This window comes from Crocodylus siamensis, chromosome 12 (genome assembly GCF_052110815.1).
Source record: "Crocodylus siamensis isolate JL-2025a chromosome 12, ASM5211081v1, whole genome shotgun sequence".
NCBI lineage: Eukaryota > Metazoa > Chordata > Crocodylia > Crocodylidae > Crocodylus > Crocodylus siamensis.
In genome coordinates, this window is record NC_143406.1 from 8,111,970 (window position 1) to 8,128,151 (window position 16,182).

Sequence of the window (16,182 nt, forward strand, 5' to 3'; positions counted from 1 at the left end):
TTTTTTTTTTCTTTTGAATGTGAGATGTGACAAAACTGTCACGCTTGGGTTCCCCTGACTCCCACAACGTGTGGCAGACACGCTGCACTCCCGTCTCTTCACAAGGGAAGGAAGGGCCGGGGCTCGGCCTCACAAGATGTGCTGACCACGGGCAGAACGTGGCTGTGTCTACTGCCGAGAGGCAGCTAGGAAAGCACAAGTGAGGTTGCGGGGGCTGCCCAGAGAGGATGTAGGAGACCCCAGCACAGTGTTATCTCATGGGGAGACCTCCGGGCTTGAAGGAGGGAAAACATTTTATGTCGGTGCTGGATTCGGTAGCCTGCCCAGTCATGCCAACCGCTGTGGGTATAAGATGCTCTGAGATGGCCCCTGTGTGCCATGTTCAGCAACCCTGTACCAAAAGTTTCCTCCTCCTCTTCCTCGCCTTGACAGCATACAGCAAGGGGGGGCTCTGACGAGTTTACGGAGCCAATGTGCTGCTGATGACTCCAAGTTTCCACCCCCTTTCCCCTCATCCTCCATCCATGCACTGCTCTTTCCCTCTGCCTTTCCCCGGCATGGGAAGAAGAGGTCACGGCAGCCACCCAGGGCCTCCAAGGAGCATCAGCGCGACTTATTGTCAAAGCCCTGTTGTCTGACAGAATTTGCTCCGTGGAGAACTGACAGAAGTGGACACAGCGGCCTAAGGCCTTAGCAAGATGGATTACTGCTGGAGTGGATCAATGTCCCCCACTCAAGCTGCTGGAAGTCAGCTCCACGCTCCTCAAATGCTCTGTGTGCGTGTGAATGTACAGAGGGAACGGAGAGCGCGCCGGAGAGCCGCGGAAGAGGAGGAGGGTCATGAAGGGGGGCAGCACGTCTCCAAAGAGGGAGTGGGGTTTCGGAGAGCATGCTGGAGAAGGGCAGGGGAAGACGAGGAGGGTTGCAAGTCCTCTCCGCTCCATTACGCTAGCTCCGTGCAGCCTGGGCAATGAATTCACTTTGCAGAATCCCAACCTGATATTGGCTGGTGTCAAAGAGAAATAGGCTGGGATTAGCAGCCCGAGCCAGCAGGGCGTTCTCATGCAGCTGCATGCAGGGAAGGACATTGAAGAGTTTACGGGGTTTATTTTAAGTTTTGTTGTTATGGCTTTCTTCCCCGTGGGACTGAGTCTCTCCTTCCCTGCCTCCACCCCAAGCAGGGGCAGAGAGGTTGGCAGAGCTGCTGATTTACACCGGCACAGGTCCTTCGGGGAAGCAGCTTGGGATTCCCATCCTAACCTTGGCTTGAACAGGAGGGTGGGGGTTGCAGGGAGAGGGGAGGCAGGGCACAGACCACCTGCCCCCCAGGCCCTGCAACCACTGACCCTATCTCTGAAGAGGAACCCTGCATCCCAGATGCATCTGTGCTGGGCACCAGGCACTACTGCAAATGAGGGGCATTTGCTTATGGATTTAGGGGGGGGGATGCAGTCTCTTCTGTCTACTTGAAGCCATGCCACACTTCAGCTAGGGGCAGCTGCACTGCCTCATTGCCCAGAGTGTCCCCAGCTGCCACCAGGCTCCTCTTATCCCCAACCATGCAAATCTCCACAGATGCCACGACACTCCTCCAGCAGCATCAACACTGGCTGGTGTATTGCTAAGCCCCCAGCACCTGATCAGGGCTTGGACTAAGCTAGCTGGGACATGGTTCTTTGGGAATCTGTCATCCCCATGCCCTTGAGAGCCCCTATGGAAAGACCTGCCTCCCACCGCTGAAGACTGAGACTTGCCACCACCCCAGCCATTTCAAGGGTCACTGGTGCAGGAAGGCAACTGAAAGGGGCCTGGTATGGCAAAGGGCTAGAGAAGATAAGGAACAAGGCCTGCTTTGCAAAGAGCTTTGAGATCCTGAGATGAAGGGCCCATTAGTGCAGCTGCTTTCCTCGGGGTTAATATTAACTCGTGCCCCAGAAGTGCCTCAGGGCCCGCTGAGATCAGGTCAGGCTGTGGCTGCCAAACAGATGCTGTCAAAGACCATCACTGCCCAAGAGCACAGGAGGGGGGACTGTTATCTCCACTGTACAGACAGCTGAAGCCCAGCAAAGTTAATTGACTACCTCAAGGCTAGAGGGTGATGCTACAGCAGAGCTGGGAGCTGGACCCATATCTGCCTTCCACATCCCACCCTGGAGCCTTAGCCCCAAAGCTGCTGCTCCTCTCCAAGGACCTTTCCAGGCGGCGCCCCATCAGGTTTGCTCCTAGCAGCTGCAGGCTCAACATGGGCTGAACTCATCAGGAAGGGCAGGGGAGGAGGACTGAGCCCCTCGCAGGACTCCTTGGCCCGAGCCAGTGATGATTCTCATTACCTCTTTGTCAATAGGTCACTGACCAGAGGAAGCCACAGAGGCTCATAAATTACACGCACAAATTAATTTAGCAAGGCATGAGAGCAGCATCTCCCCACAAGACCAGAAACCCCTCTGAAGCACAGCTCAGGCTTCACTTCCCCAGCAAACGAGACCCTCTGATCGGAGAGCCCCTTCCCAGGCACAACGCTCCCCACCTCCTGCCAGCCACTCCCTGGCCTGAGTCGGTGGGCAACTTCCCATGCAGGGGATGTTGTGGCTGCCTGGGAGGGAAGTGGAGGGAGAATGATGGTTGGCTCTACTGACCCCAGGAGCAATTTAAATATAAATGTAATTACATTGATTTTTCTTAAAGCAAATTTAGTGCTGGAGCAGAGTCCTCACAAATGGCGGGTCTCTGATGAACAATTACGGCATGGCACGTAGCATCCTGTGGCTCTCCCCCCGCACCCATGCGCACACAAACACCCCTTGCCTTTAAAGCTGTTGAGTATCTAATCAGCTAGCTCATTTTCCAATGCAAAAGGAAAAAAAAGCCCCTCCACAGCCCCTGCTTTATCCCCCATGCCTGTCCTCACCCCCCCGACTTGAACCCCGCCAGTCTCCGCAACGCACACCTGGTATTTATGGGGCTGCCAGGCCAGAGAAAGTGGTTTTTCCAATATTTAATTTATCAAATGGCTCTTCACATCGTGCGTCGCTGCTGGTTTTATGGGTCCATAAATAGGTGGTTAGCACACTCCTCAGGGCTGGAGGAGGTGGGGGTGGAGGCGATTACTCCAGCCAGCTCAACAACTCACCAGGAGACATAATGGCCAGGCCTGGGCTCCTTTAGTCCCAGCAGCTCCAGTGAGCAGCCCCAAGGCTTTAGGAGTGACAGGCAGGGAGCTGGGACAGCAGGAAGCACCTGCCAGAGACCTGCAAAGGCTGGTGGCAAAGAGCCCAGGCCTCAGCCACTTCCTGAGAGTGGTGGGAGATGGTTTTCCTTCTCCTGGGGCCTGCATGGAGATGGTGACAGAGCTCTAGGGTCCAGAAATGGGGCCAGGTCTTCAGCTCAGCACATGGGCTTGTTCCACCTTAGCCACTTGTCTCTATTCGCTGCAGCTGGACCCTGGAGCAGGGACTCTGCCAGTAGGACTTGGCCTGACCACAAATTTGCAGGAAGAAAAATGCTTCTGGTGGCAAATGTGAGAACTTCCCTGTTGGTGTCACCTGGGCCAGTGCTCCCCAAGCGTTTTGAGACCAGGAAAATGGGCATACGGGCCAAATAAGTCACCTACAGCCAGAGGGGCTAGACCAGAGCTCTCTGCTCTGGGCTCAGCAAAGCCAAGAGAAGCATGTTTCAACCCCCCCCCCAACACAGACAGTGGTGGTGGGTACGGGCAGGGCAGTCCTCTTCCTTGCCCCCGGCAGGGGAAGTAATGGGGGCAGTGGGATGGGATGTGACAAGACAGACCCTGGGAGACAGCACGGAGGGAGGTCTGCCATTGCTCTGTGGTCCTACTGGTGAAGAGAGCTACGGGTCTGTGAGGGGGTGAAGCAGAGCCAGCACGAGACGAGGGGAAAGGGAAATTTTTCTGGGTGCCTTTGTCCTGAAAGGGGTGATGGGAATAGGGCCCCATCACGGGCAGAGGAGAGGCGGTCACAGCCTTGGGGGGTGCTGGCATGGCTGGCAATGGCAAGAGGTCAGGCCTGCAATGCCCCGCTGGCACAGCGCCCATCCAGGTTGCTTGACCCCCCTCTTTCCATGAGTCTTTCCCAGAAGAAAACGGATGGAAAGAAGCAGCCGAGGGGGTCTCCCAGCAAGGGGGAGCAGAGGGCTGCATCTGAACTCTCGCCTGCAAAGGCACCCTGCACCCATGCGCGCCTGGCAGAGCTGCATGTCACTGCCGCTGCCTCTCTGGTCCCTTGCGAGCGCCCGTCAGCTGCCAGCTGTGCCATCCACACAACGCACAGATCTCGCTACCAATTACCCGAGCGGAGACAGCTTTCAGAAACTCTGCCGAGCAGCCCCTGAGGGGAGGAGCGGGGTGCCGAGGAGATGGCGGGGTGGGGGGAGGCCGTCTCGGGCTTGGTCTAACTCCGGAGCCAAATGCCTCATCCTATCTATTCCACCTGACTGGTCAGACGCGAACCTCCTCCTGCCCGCAGCCCTCGCTCACACTTTTCCACGGGTTAAAAAGGAGCTTTGTTCCCGTTGCCCTCAGCCCAACAAAACAGCTCTGCCTCACACACACACGCCTCTAGTGATGGATGCTGGAGAAAAACAACACACCCCCACCTCTCCCCCTTACCCGTAAGCACTGCAAACACGGAGGGAGGGGAAACCTCCACCTTCTACCACCCACCATCTCCATCGCACTGCAGGGCGCATGGCAAAACCCAGGTCTTGCACCCCTCCCCTTCGCGCCACACCTGCCGAAGACAACCTCCGCACCTTTCTGCTTTCAGGGGCAGGTGGCTGAGGCCAACGCTCAACCCACTTCCTGCTCCCTATTCAGCTACGTGGGTCTATCCCTTCACCCCGCCACAAAAGAGAAAGAGGGTGAGGAGTTAGTCTGCTCAGAAGCCCTGGGCGGTGGGAAAGGGACTGGCTTTGCTGACCTTAGAGGAACCATACGGGTTAAGCCTCTCTGAGCCCCTGGATGCTCTCCAGGGCAGCATCGAACCATCCCTGATGCCCCCGCCCGTGCAGGAGTGGCAGCTGCGTTACAGATCTTGGAGAAGAGCCCTGATGAAACCGTATTAATGGCCTCAGTGTGAAGGGAGGGAGGCACTGCTCCATAAATCAATCTGTGGTTGAGGAGTTTTCTAGGGTAGAGCCTTGTTTGTGTAAAAAACACATTATTGCTAATTAAAGATGCCTCCGTGCCGGCTTGTCAAACCCTCTGTTTCCAGCAGCTGGCTCTGGACCGCTTGGGGAGCTGTCGCAGGAGGGGGTGGGGATGCTCGAGATTCGCTGTGCACTTGTACTCCATCTTCCTCCCCGCTCAGCGGGGGCAAGGTGCAGGAGGAGCCTTCCTTACAGCCAAAGAGGACTTAAGTTTTCCCAGGTAAACACCCAATTCTCTTTGACAGCCCTTTCCTGCCCAAGGTGTGTGTGTATCCAACCATGGGTGTCAGAAGGGGAAGGTCAGTGGCACCACCCTGCAGAAGAGGGCACCAATCTCTGGGCCAGATGTGCACCCCAGGGTTTGCAGTCAGCCCCACCTTTGCTTGATCAGGTCTCGTCAACACCCATGCCTAGGAGGTTTTTAAAAGGCAACGGGAACTATTTGTTGCCCTTGATTATCCTATGAGGAGGTGGTAAGAATTCATGCGTCCTGCCAGGCTGGTCTGTGCATGGGAAAGAGGTTGCTCCAGACCAGCATCCGACTTGGAAGATTAATGATATGACGTGAAAGTCATGCGAGATGGGAGAGCTTTGCTTATCTAAACAGAAGCGGGGATGTGTTGGAGGCGGGGTGGGACAGGCGATCCTCGTGGAGGGGGGAATGTGGGATGAAGCAGTTGCTTAACTTTCTGGGAGCTGGGTGGCGACTGGTCTGTGCCAGATTCTCCCATCTCTCTCTCTACCGCGATCCGGAACCGAGGGTTTAAAGAAAAAAAAGAAAAGAAATCAAAACAAATCTCAAAACTTCAGGGTTTCGGGATTAAAAAATACAGAGCCATGGCTCCCCAGCTGGTAGAGGTGGGCACGACGCCACCGACATTCCTGTGCCAGGTCTCCAGCTGGTAGGAACGGGCACGGCGCCATTGGAGTCAATAGAAGGAGGCCGATTGTAGCAGGCGAGGATCTAGCCCTAAATTTAAAGAGGTAGCAGCCCTAAAGAGAGGAGCAAGAGCAACCTGGTAAGTCTCTCTGCTCTGACGATGCCCCCTTCCAGGAGCGTTCGCCTCCCGCATGAGCTGATGCTGTCCTTGCCTACCTCTCCCCCCCTGCAGCTGTCACACGGGCATCTACTGTCCTTGAAAAATCAACCCAGCATCTGCTCGGTGTGGGGAGGAGGAGAGAGGGGAAGAAGCCATGCACACCAACTCTGTGTCTTCAACACCCAGCAAAGTGTGAAACAAGTGAGAGTGCAAGGGGTTAAATGGAAAGACATGGATCACATCACCCCCCTCATCAGGTTACCACACTGGTCAGCCCCCCTAGGTGCCCTAGGTTCATTTTACAGGACCAAACCTTTTGTTGGACTAGGAGACCCAAGTAAAGCCCCAGCTACCTAATAAACCCTAAGACCTGGCTAGACAAAGCCTTGGCTGGGACAATACAGGTGGAGCTGGTCCCGCAGGGGGTTGGGCTAGACGTGACCTCCTGAGGTCCCTTCCAGCCCCCATTTTCTTTGATTCTACCTACAAACCAGAAGCACAGCCGTCATCTGGGGACAATCTGAGTGCGTTCACAGCCCTCCCAAAATCAATGCACTACATACCAAAAAAGCTAAGTGAGTTTCTGTGAGATTGGAGCAGGTTAGGGACAAGAGCCACCACGAAGTTCTCTGACACAGGATAAAGAGAGAGAACCACAGAGCAAAGACCCCCACCCCCACCACCTTTCCAATCCCCTTGTACTGTGCCCCACATCTTCACAGGGGCAAGGGAGGAGTGCTGCACTTTTGCAACATGCATTTGCAACCTTTCAGGCTCAGGAACAGAGGCCCCTTCTGACAATTCAAAAAAGCTTGTGCCTTTCCATGGCATGATGGGGGACTGTGATTTTATAGGATCTGTCATCTGCATGGGTTTGGTTATTAATATTTCAGAGCCCTGAGATGGGAGTTACACCTACGTTAGTTTTTATTTTTGCATTAGATGTCTTTTCTGGTCCAATTATAGATTAATCACATTTTATCTCGCATCCGCTTCTCCCCCGCCTCCCTGCCCACCCCCACCCAGAGAAAGAGAGAAACTTGCAGGCTATTAATTGGCTGCAGTTCTCTACCGGGTTTATCATCTGTGCACATGGAACTGTGACTAGCGGCAAAGGGGATCGAGCAGCATGTGGGGAGAAAGTAAGGCGTTTTTCTACCAGGGAAATAGCATTAGGCTCTGGGAGTTGGATTCCACTGAACGCTTGTCAGGGATAAGGATGGCAACGTGAAGCCCTGAGCTTGGGAAAAGTAAAAGAAAGGAGATAGCAAAGAGTCTGGATGCAGAAATCTCAGGGATCCATCAAGAGTGCAGGGGAAGGAAGGGGGAGCTCAGCTGGGCACTTGTAAGGATTCAGCTGCCTAGCTGCCAGAAGAGACATCTATGACGGTGGTGGCAAAAGGGACCTGATGTCCAGCTGCAAACCCGTTTCCATGTCATGTCTGATGCCAGGGAGCTACTCAGAGGCTTTACCAGGTGCTGCTGAGCCAGGCAGAGGAGTCTGTGCAGGGTCTGCAGGAGCAGTGGACAGTTCAAAGAGGCCGTGGGCCAGGGTGGCCCAATTTGCTCTCTCGCCCCATGGTTGGGATCCTTCCACTCGGTGCCTTATGCCAAGGGCACTCACCCTTCTCATACCCATCCATTACCCATCGGCGCTTTGTGCATCTTCCGCCACCCCATGGCCAGTGCCCACTGGGGTGGAAGGCATGAATGCCACAGACCTGAACATTACCCCTTATTCCCCAAGATGCTCCACTCTGGTCCACCCCATGGAAATAAAATGGCTGAATGGGACAAAGCTTTACGAGGAAAGCAGCATGTGGAATAATATTCCCTTAAAGATATAGATGGGTTCATCTCTCCCCTGGAAACCGGAAAATGATCCACAAAGGGGTTGAGTTTTCCCAGGAAAAACAGCAGACACCGCAACCCTTCCCCTCTCCTGGGCAGGCTGAGAAAGGCTCCCACATCTGGGAAGTAGGGATGGCCCAGCCATCTCTGGCTGCAAGAGAGAAGGGGAGGGCATGCTGTGTGTGTGTGTGCTCCGTGTGTAGTGTGCGAGAGCAAGCTGCGGTTTTGCTCAGGGGAGAGAGGAGTGAGTCAGGCTGGGAAATAGATCACTGGGTCAGGGAGGCGCTTCTCCAGCAGTCAGCTGGAGGGAGCAGAAGAGGCTCAAGTGATTTGCTTTCAAGTGCATCCTGAGCACAGAAATCAAGCATTAGGAAGTGATCCGGTACTTACCATCTTGCGGCGTCGGCAGTGACTGGGGAAAATAGTTGACGGGCTTGTCTGCAAAGAAACAAACAGAGAGGGGAGATCAGAGGCTGCAGGGGTGTCGGCAGGATTCACGCCCCCTCCCCGCAGAGGCACTGTCTGTATCCAGGGGATGAGATGAGCAGCGCTTTGCTCCCGTCTTTCCCCCTGAGCAGCAAGACCTTTGCACGTTGCAACCTCCTTCTCTAGGAGGCAGGCACAGAGTGACGAAGGGGCTGTCCCCACGGTCACGGGCAGTCGGGGACAGAGCCCAGGAACTGCTGTCACCGCTCCGACCACGGGCGGGAAAGATCCTGTACGCTCTCCTAAGACTCTTCCAGATCCGATGGGTCTGAGTATTTCCTGCAGAGCTGGATCTCTGCACCTGGTTGTGGCGGGGGAGCGGGCTACAAGTCTGGGAAGCGCTGTCCTCCCAAATCCACTCCCTGCCATTCAGCAGGGAGGTTACTTCTGGCTGCCTCGGGCAATTGTGTGTCATCCCGCCAAGGCCGCCCTGCCCAGCTGTGATGCAAAACAAACTATTTATTACCTCTCCTGCCACCCAAGATGCCGATTCATCATGTGACATGAGTGCTCCAAGCCAGTGACTGAAAGAGCCTGGGAGAGATCCCATGAACAAAGCCTTGTGGCTGGAAGTCCAGCACCTTTCCGAGCCTTCCCTGGGAACAGATCCCAATGGGGCCTTCGAAAATTGCTTTCTGTTGCACTGGATGTCACCACTCATCCCCGCATAACCTACTTCCCCACGGGGTGCCCAGATTTATGTGGAGGAATCTGGTCTCGCACAGCTCTGCCGTGCGACCTCCCCAAAGTCAAGAAGTCAGGGGCAGAGGCAGGACCCGAAGCAGGGCTTTCCCGAACCCTGACACCTTAAATCCACTCTTTCCAGCCTAGCAGCAGCCATATAAACTGTTGCTTGGTCCAGGCTCTGCCAGACGCGTCATTCTTCTAGCCTGCAAGTTCACCGCCTTCTCCGCAGACTCCTGCGTGGCAGGGTCAGACGCCCACGGTTCAGCTCCCCAGCCCTCTGCACCCCTGGAAAGCCTTCTCACAGCAGTGCTGGGGGTGTCGGTGACCGGGGTGGGCCAGAGACGCGACTGCATGCTGGATCTCCCCGCCACGGGCCGCAGAGCGAGCTCCGGGCTGGTGAGGGGCGGCTGAGGGTGCAGGAGGGAGGGCTGAATGTCTGTTTTGGGAGGACTGGCAGGTGCCAGGGGGGTGGTCACACACAGGCACAGACACGCATGCACCACGCCGTGATGCTAACGTCTGAATCAAGAAAGCAGGGATCGTGGGCTATCGCTCACTGGAGACTCCCCCTCCCGCCACCCACACACAAGGCGTATAACAGAGCGGGGTAGCGACTTCTCAGAGCATGGCCCAGAGCTGACGCCGTGCCTCCCTCCACACGCACCAGCCCCAGCAGAGCCCCCGTCGCTCGGGCTGCTATATGTGTCACCCTCCTCCTTGCTGAGGGACGCTCTCGTGTGGACCCAGAGAAGGGCAGAGGAAGCCTCCAGGCATGCAAGGAGCCCACAGCCGGTCTCAAGAGAGCAAGTGAGCATGCACCAGGCCAGGGCTGACATACACCCACCTCCACATCTGTGTCTGGCTGCTTGGAGAGGGTTACAGAAAGCAGGGTACAGCCCTAAGGGGAAGGGAGGGCAGGGGGCCAGGCTCCTGTGGCTCAGCTCAGGGACCCGCACTGGTATCGGGGAGGAGACAGCAATGTGCGGACGGCTCCAACACCAAGCAGCAGCTCATCGGAGACCCAAACAAAGCAGCCTGCTTCCCACCCCCTCCCCGCCCCTGCCACGACACTGAGAAACACCTACAGTTATTGAGGAAGAGCAGCACGGCAAATCCCAGGGTGGAGGTGGCCAAAAGGATGAGGCAAATGTTGCACGGGATCATGAAGTAGCGCACCACCAGGGAGACTTTGTGCTGGTACATGCGGTCCCGCTCCAGGGGCCCGGGCGCTATGGGGTACTGGCAGGCCGTCATGCCGCCGCTGGCAGGGGCGCAGCTTTCCACTGGCACATCCAAAGCACAGGACCCCCCCCGAGGGGCACAATACAACCTTTCCTCTCGCAGAGCCCCCAGGGGCTAAGTTTCCCCAGGGATCCCCATCCTCTGGCAGGCGCGGGTAGGGGCCGGCGTGCCTCGGCTTCAGCAAAGAGAGTTTGCCGCCACGCGCCCCATCTCTCCAGCCCGCCCCGCACCACGTGCGTTAGGTCCCAGGCCCTGACGGGGGCCCTGGGGGGGCTGACGAGGAGCAACTCCACAAGGACTAGCGTTGTCCCCGGTCCAAATCTCCCCCAAAGGCCAGATGCAGCGGGTGGGGGCCCAAGCACCCGCATCCACACGTCGGCCACGTGCCTCCCCAAGGGAACGGGGAAGAAACGGCCGCTGCCCTGAGATCTCCAAGCGGGAATCCAAGCCGTGGGGCGAGGCGGAGAGAAATCCCAACTGGTAATCACTTCTTAGTGTCTGGCCAGCTCCTCAACGAGGGGCCGGCCCCGAGGAGGGTGGGAACCCACTAGGAACCAGCCCAACGCCTCCGTACGGAAGAAAAGTCCAGGTTCAGGGGCGGGGCGCAGCTGCCCTGCGAGTCCCCAAATTCAGACGCTGGCCTGATCCTCGCCCCGGGGAAGCCCCGAGCGTCTTTGGTCTGTGCGTCCGTGCGACTGTAAATCCCCGAGGGGGCACACCTCAGTCTCTGCTCCCCCTCGGCTGGGCGAGCCCCGATGGCCGCACAGAGGATGCTCCTTCCAGGGAGCTCAGCTCTCCGTCAGCCCACGCCGCAGCCAGGGGCAGGACTTCCCTCTCCACGCGTCCAGCCCCACTGAGCTCCAGTTTCCTAGAGAGCAGCCGGCCTGCCGCCCTCCTCTGCCTCCGTCGCTCCCCGCACGGCCTGGGAGCCGGGTCCTTCGCGCCCTTCTGCCCCTCCTCCACGCGGGGGGCAACGCTGGGGCTTAGCACGAGGGTCCGGCGGCTACTCCTCCTCCTCCTCTTCCTCCTCCCCGAGCCGGTGCCGCCTCTCAGAGCCTGCCTGCAGGGCAGCACCGCCAGTACGGCTGGGACGGGCCAGCCCCCCTTCTCATGCCACTCGGACATGCCAGCCCTTCGGCGGGAGAGTCCAGCTCCTGGCCGAGCCAGGCATGGAGGGAACCAAGAGCAGCCAAGCCCCTGGGAGCTCCCGCAGCAGCCGGGGTGGGCAGGAAAGGGGCCCCGAAGCCCACCTTGCCGGATGTCCCTGGCCCAGCCAAAGGCCGGTGCAGCGCAATGCCACCCCGACCAAAGCAACGGCGTTACCTCCTGCTCCACGCACCCAAGTTTCTTTCTCAGCCGCCAGCCCCACGCCAAGGCAGGGCGGGCTGGGCGAGCCCAGGGTGGTGAGTTAGGGACCGGGCGGCACCCCTCTCTCCATCCGGTCTTCTAGGCGCCCGGGCTCCTCTTCTAGGTTGCCCCTGTGAGAGCTTCGTCCGCCAGGCCCCACAGGTCCCCTCAAAGCATCTCCCGGGCGGGACGGAGGTGGAGCGGGGAACATAAAGGGCTGGTGTGGCGAGAGGAGGAGGCGACTCGGACGGCAGGCTGGATCCGCGGCCCCGGCAGCCAGCAGCGTGCGGGAGAGGCAGACTCAAACAAAGGAGAAGAGGCTTTGGGGAATTCGCAGCCCTGGCTGCTCCGGGGAGTTCGTCGCTGGCGAGAGCACAAAAGGAAAGGGGAGGGTGCTTCGTGCCTCGGCTCGGCGCCTCTGCCCCTGCCGTGGCACCGGGGCAGAAACACCTGTGTGCATCTCCGCGCTGCTCCGCGGTGCAAGGGGGCTGGGGGAGCCGCCGATGGACAGGGAGCTGCTGGGATATTCCACTCACTTCTCTCCCTCTCGCCACCCGAGAGCATGGAAAGCAGAGCAGCCCTCCACCCTCCTCCTCCTCCTCCTCCTCCCCGCACCGGCTTTCATTCGCGAACTAAAGATGTTGAGAGGGGCGGAGACTGCACTGTCAAAACTCATTATGCCTCTGCTCCCACCTAAGCCCAGGGCAGTGCCCTGGATGAGGGGCAAAGAGCTGCAGCCAGTCCCTGGCTGTTTGGGGCATTAGGGTCCCCCCTCCCCATGCAGCCAGAGACCCCAGAGGAAGGAGCCTTTGGAGATGCATGAGCGCGTGCAAAGCAGAATGGCTGACGGCTGCACCTCACCATGAAAATATACAGGATCAGACCTCGTGGGGGCCAGAGAAGGGGTGGAAAGATTATTCCACCCCTCCAGCTGTGGGTCAAGACTAGCATGGTGCGTGCACAGAGGTAATGGGTGGCAATGGGCTTTGGATCACCCAAAAGTTCAGATTAAGAAGGGAAGGGTCGAGCGGGTGAGATGCTGCGCTCAGCCCAGGGCACAAAGGTGCTTGCCTTTCCATCCGGGGTGATAGGTCCAGTGGGCAGGGTGTGAACCGAGGGGAAAGCATGTCACTTCAGGAGACAGATGCTCATGTGACTATGGCTGTCACGTGAGCAAGGGAGCCTCATGCCTCTGGGGAGTGCTGTGAGCCTCTGAGCCATCCCTGCCCCTCGCCCAACACGGCTGGCAAGACTCAAAGCGTAATGCCACCAGAGGAGATGCAAGGGAGAGTTGGGGGTTGGGCCTTGGAGATGAACGCCACTGGTGGGATGCCAGGGAAGGGGCAACAGGGGAAGAAGAGGTCCCAGAGAGAGGTGGTCTCAGTCCAGGCCTCCAGCCCTTGAGCAGGGAAGGGGTACGCCTGGCCTCTGATGATCCAATACTCAATGGCCAACCCAGCGCCAAGAGGCTGCATGGGTCTTGCTTCCTGCAGCCCCAGAGCAGCAAGGACCCTGGGGGAAGGCGCTGTCCAGGGACAAAGAAGTCCCCTTCACTCCATCCAAGCTTTCCTGGCGTCCCCGATTTCCTCCCAGGTAGTTATCACCACCTGGGAGGGCAGGCAGAGTTCTTCAAGCCATGGCCAGCTTCTCCACCCGAGGAAGGAGCAACACTCGCCCAAACGGCACCTCCTGGTGCCAGGCTAGGGTGACGCGATGCCGGGCGCCGCTCAGGGAGGCTGGGCTATTCTTAGCATGCTGAAGGATCATGCTGAAGAGGGGGAGCCGGCGCCCCCGCTTCCTCTGGGGAGATGCCCAGCTGGTTAGTCACCAGCGCTTGAGCCTCCCACTCGCTGTAGAGAGAATATCGCGCTGGCAGATGGGGAGCAGGGCGAGCCGGCAGCGCTGCCCCTGCTGACCCCCTGGGCTCGGCTCGGAGGTCCCCACCTGGCACGCGGGAAATGGAGCCGATCCCAGGCACTTGTAAAAGCAACGAGGGAAGAGGACACGGCTGCTCTCAAGGGCAGCAGGGGTCCCCAGGGAGATGGGCAGCCCCACGGATGGGAGGTGCCCTGCTGGCTTCACGAGCCTTGCCTGCCCGGATATGCTCGCCGGCGGGAAGTCTCGGTGCTTCTCCCCCGGCCTCAGCTCCCCGCTGCCCTCCCTCTGGTTGCCATACAAGCATCAGCCCAGGCTGCCCTTGGCTCAGCGAGCAAACCCCCGCATTGCAGCCCTGATGGACCCTCACACCCAGCCTGCTCTGGGTCTGCCGGCACTGACCCGACTCCCCTCAGCACAGAGAGGGCTTTATCTCCAGCCAGCGGACGCAGGCCAGGCTGCAAATGGCACCTGTGCTGGCCAAAGGGGGCAACTCGCCTGAGCCCCCACCAACTCATTGCCTGGATGCGCCAGCCCCTCTGCTTCTCCCAGGCACCGTTTCTGGCTTGAGGGAGGGCTAGAAGTCCAACACGCTGTCTCCCACCACTTCTCCGTCACCTCTCCCCCAGTCCGTAGCCCAACAGCCAGCTGATAAAAAGCTGTTTCATGCTAAGCTAACCAGAGCAGGGGACAGCAACCTCTGGCTGCAGCACCCTCCCCTGGGGTCCTGGTGACCAGGACTGAAAGCCAAGTGCTTCCCAGAGCAGGAGAGTGAGCCGGTCATTACACGCACAGGACAAGGAAGCGGGACTCCTGGGTCCTGCGCCCGGAGCTGCTCCTAGCTCGATGCATGGCCCTTTGCAGAGGTTCCTCCCCAGCCCGGCTGCAGGCCGAGCTAATTCACGCCCGACACCTCCGGAGGGCTCTGGGAGGAAGGCATGTAGAAGTACAGGGCATTATTTTGACTGGCAGGAATCACCCCCCCAGCTTCCCCGGGGGTCTCAGTCTCCCGCCTCTTGCATTTCAGCATCATGCTCTCTTGGCAACTCGAATACACTTGGCCAAGACCAAAGGCTTGGCTTCAAATAAAAAAACCAAAACACATACACCAAACAGAAAAGCCAGTGTATTTGCATATTCCTCTTTGCATGTTTACATATGCAAATCAGGCAAGGCACATTCCTCCCTTTCTTCCCCGATTTTCAAGGCTTCTCTCCCCTAAAGCCTTTCTGGGGCCACTTCAAGGGGCAAAACCTCCGCAGATGTGAAGAGCCTCAGCTCCCTGGAGCACATACGCAGGCAGACGCCAGCACGGAGGCCTCAGCCCATCGCTGTTCAGGGAGAGGCACATTCACGTCCCTCTGGGCAGGACTTTCAGTCGAGACCTTATTATTACCGGTCTGTTCTCTGCGCAGGGCATTTTGTACAGATGCCAGGATTTTACCTCTACATGCAGGCCCCAGCCTCATCCCTAGTCCCACTTCCCCCACGCTGGCCGCCCATCCCCTGTGCTACAGCCCTCCCCAGAGGTGGCTGCATTATAGCCGGACTGTACAGTAGTTCACCCGGGATCCTTTTGTATCAGCCACGAGCCTCCGAGGGAAGCAATGGCCCAGCCCAGTGCCCTCTGCCGGCCAGCCATGCTAGCGTTTTCCCTTCCCGCTCCTCTCTGGCTGGGAAAGGGGGAGCTGAAGTTAAGGAAGCAAAAGAGCACGTAAAACCACAATTGAGCTGGGTCATGTTTTAAGCTGTTACCTTGGGTCCTGCCACTGAAAAACAATTAAGAAGATCCTGCCAGGTGGCCCAGAAGTGCCAGATGCTGCTCAGGCTTGCGAATCCCCCAACAGCAGTTTGATAGCCAAGGCAGAGTTAAGAACTGAGACGTCACCTCCCCCTCCTTCCCCCCACCCCAGCCAGGAGCTTCGTGCTCCAGCTTCACGCACGGACAGCCGAAAGCTTCGGTATTTCCTGATCCCACCCAGGTGATTTACGCAGGATGGAGCACTTCTCACGTGCGCAGCCTGGGCACGGCTGCAGGGAGCACGGGAGATTGGCACTGCCAGGGAGGGGAGACTGACTGCGCTTGGGGGGACTCTGCACCACCGGTGTCTGGCACTCTCCGGGGAAGGCACCCCAGCTGCCCCCAGGAGGTGGCTGGCACTGCCTTGCAATCTGGGCACGTTCAGAACGAGGGACCGTGCACTGTGGTTGTGGCCTTGCCATGCCAGCCCCAACCCGTGGCACGGAGAGGACCACTGCACATGCTGGCTGTCCCCGGCAGTGGAAGGCTGGTTGAATGCTCTCAGGGCTGCGGGGTCCTCCAGCCCACTGCCCCTCCCTACACAGATGGTGGGGGAAAAACAGGGAGAGAGGAGAGGCTGGAGGTTTTAGCTTGGAAACCCGAGGATTTCAGCTGCCCCTATGCAATGGGAGAGGGCTGGTCAGAAAGCTGCCTGCGGGGGAGCAAGGCGCACACCCCACGCCACCCTCC

General features: G+C 58.3%; 1 protein-coding gene across 3 annotated transcripts in view; it reads right to left on the reverse strand.

Annotated features, from left to right (window-relative positions):
* AGRN (agrin) overlaps positions 1-16,182 on the reverse strand; it is a 169,918-nt gene that overhangs the window by 69,349 nt on the left and 84,387 nt on the right. For 2 of the 3 annotated variants that reach the window (XM_090023205.1, XM_090023206.1), the window contains one exon: positions 8,445-8,492. In XM_090023205.1, coding sequence (XP_089879331.1) covers positions 8,445-8,492 — 48 coding nt within the window. Of the gene's footprint in view, positions 1-8,444; positions 8,493-10,312; positions 10,497-16,182 lie in introns of those variants that run through there. The other variant, XM_090023207.1, reaches the window with a different exon arrangement.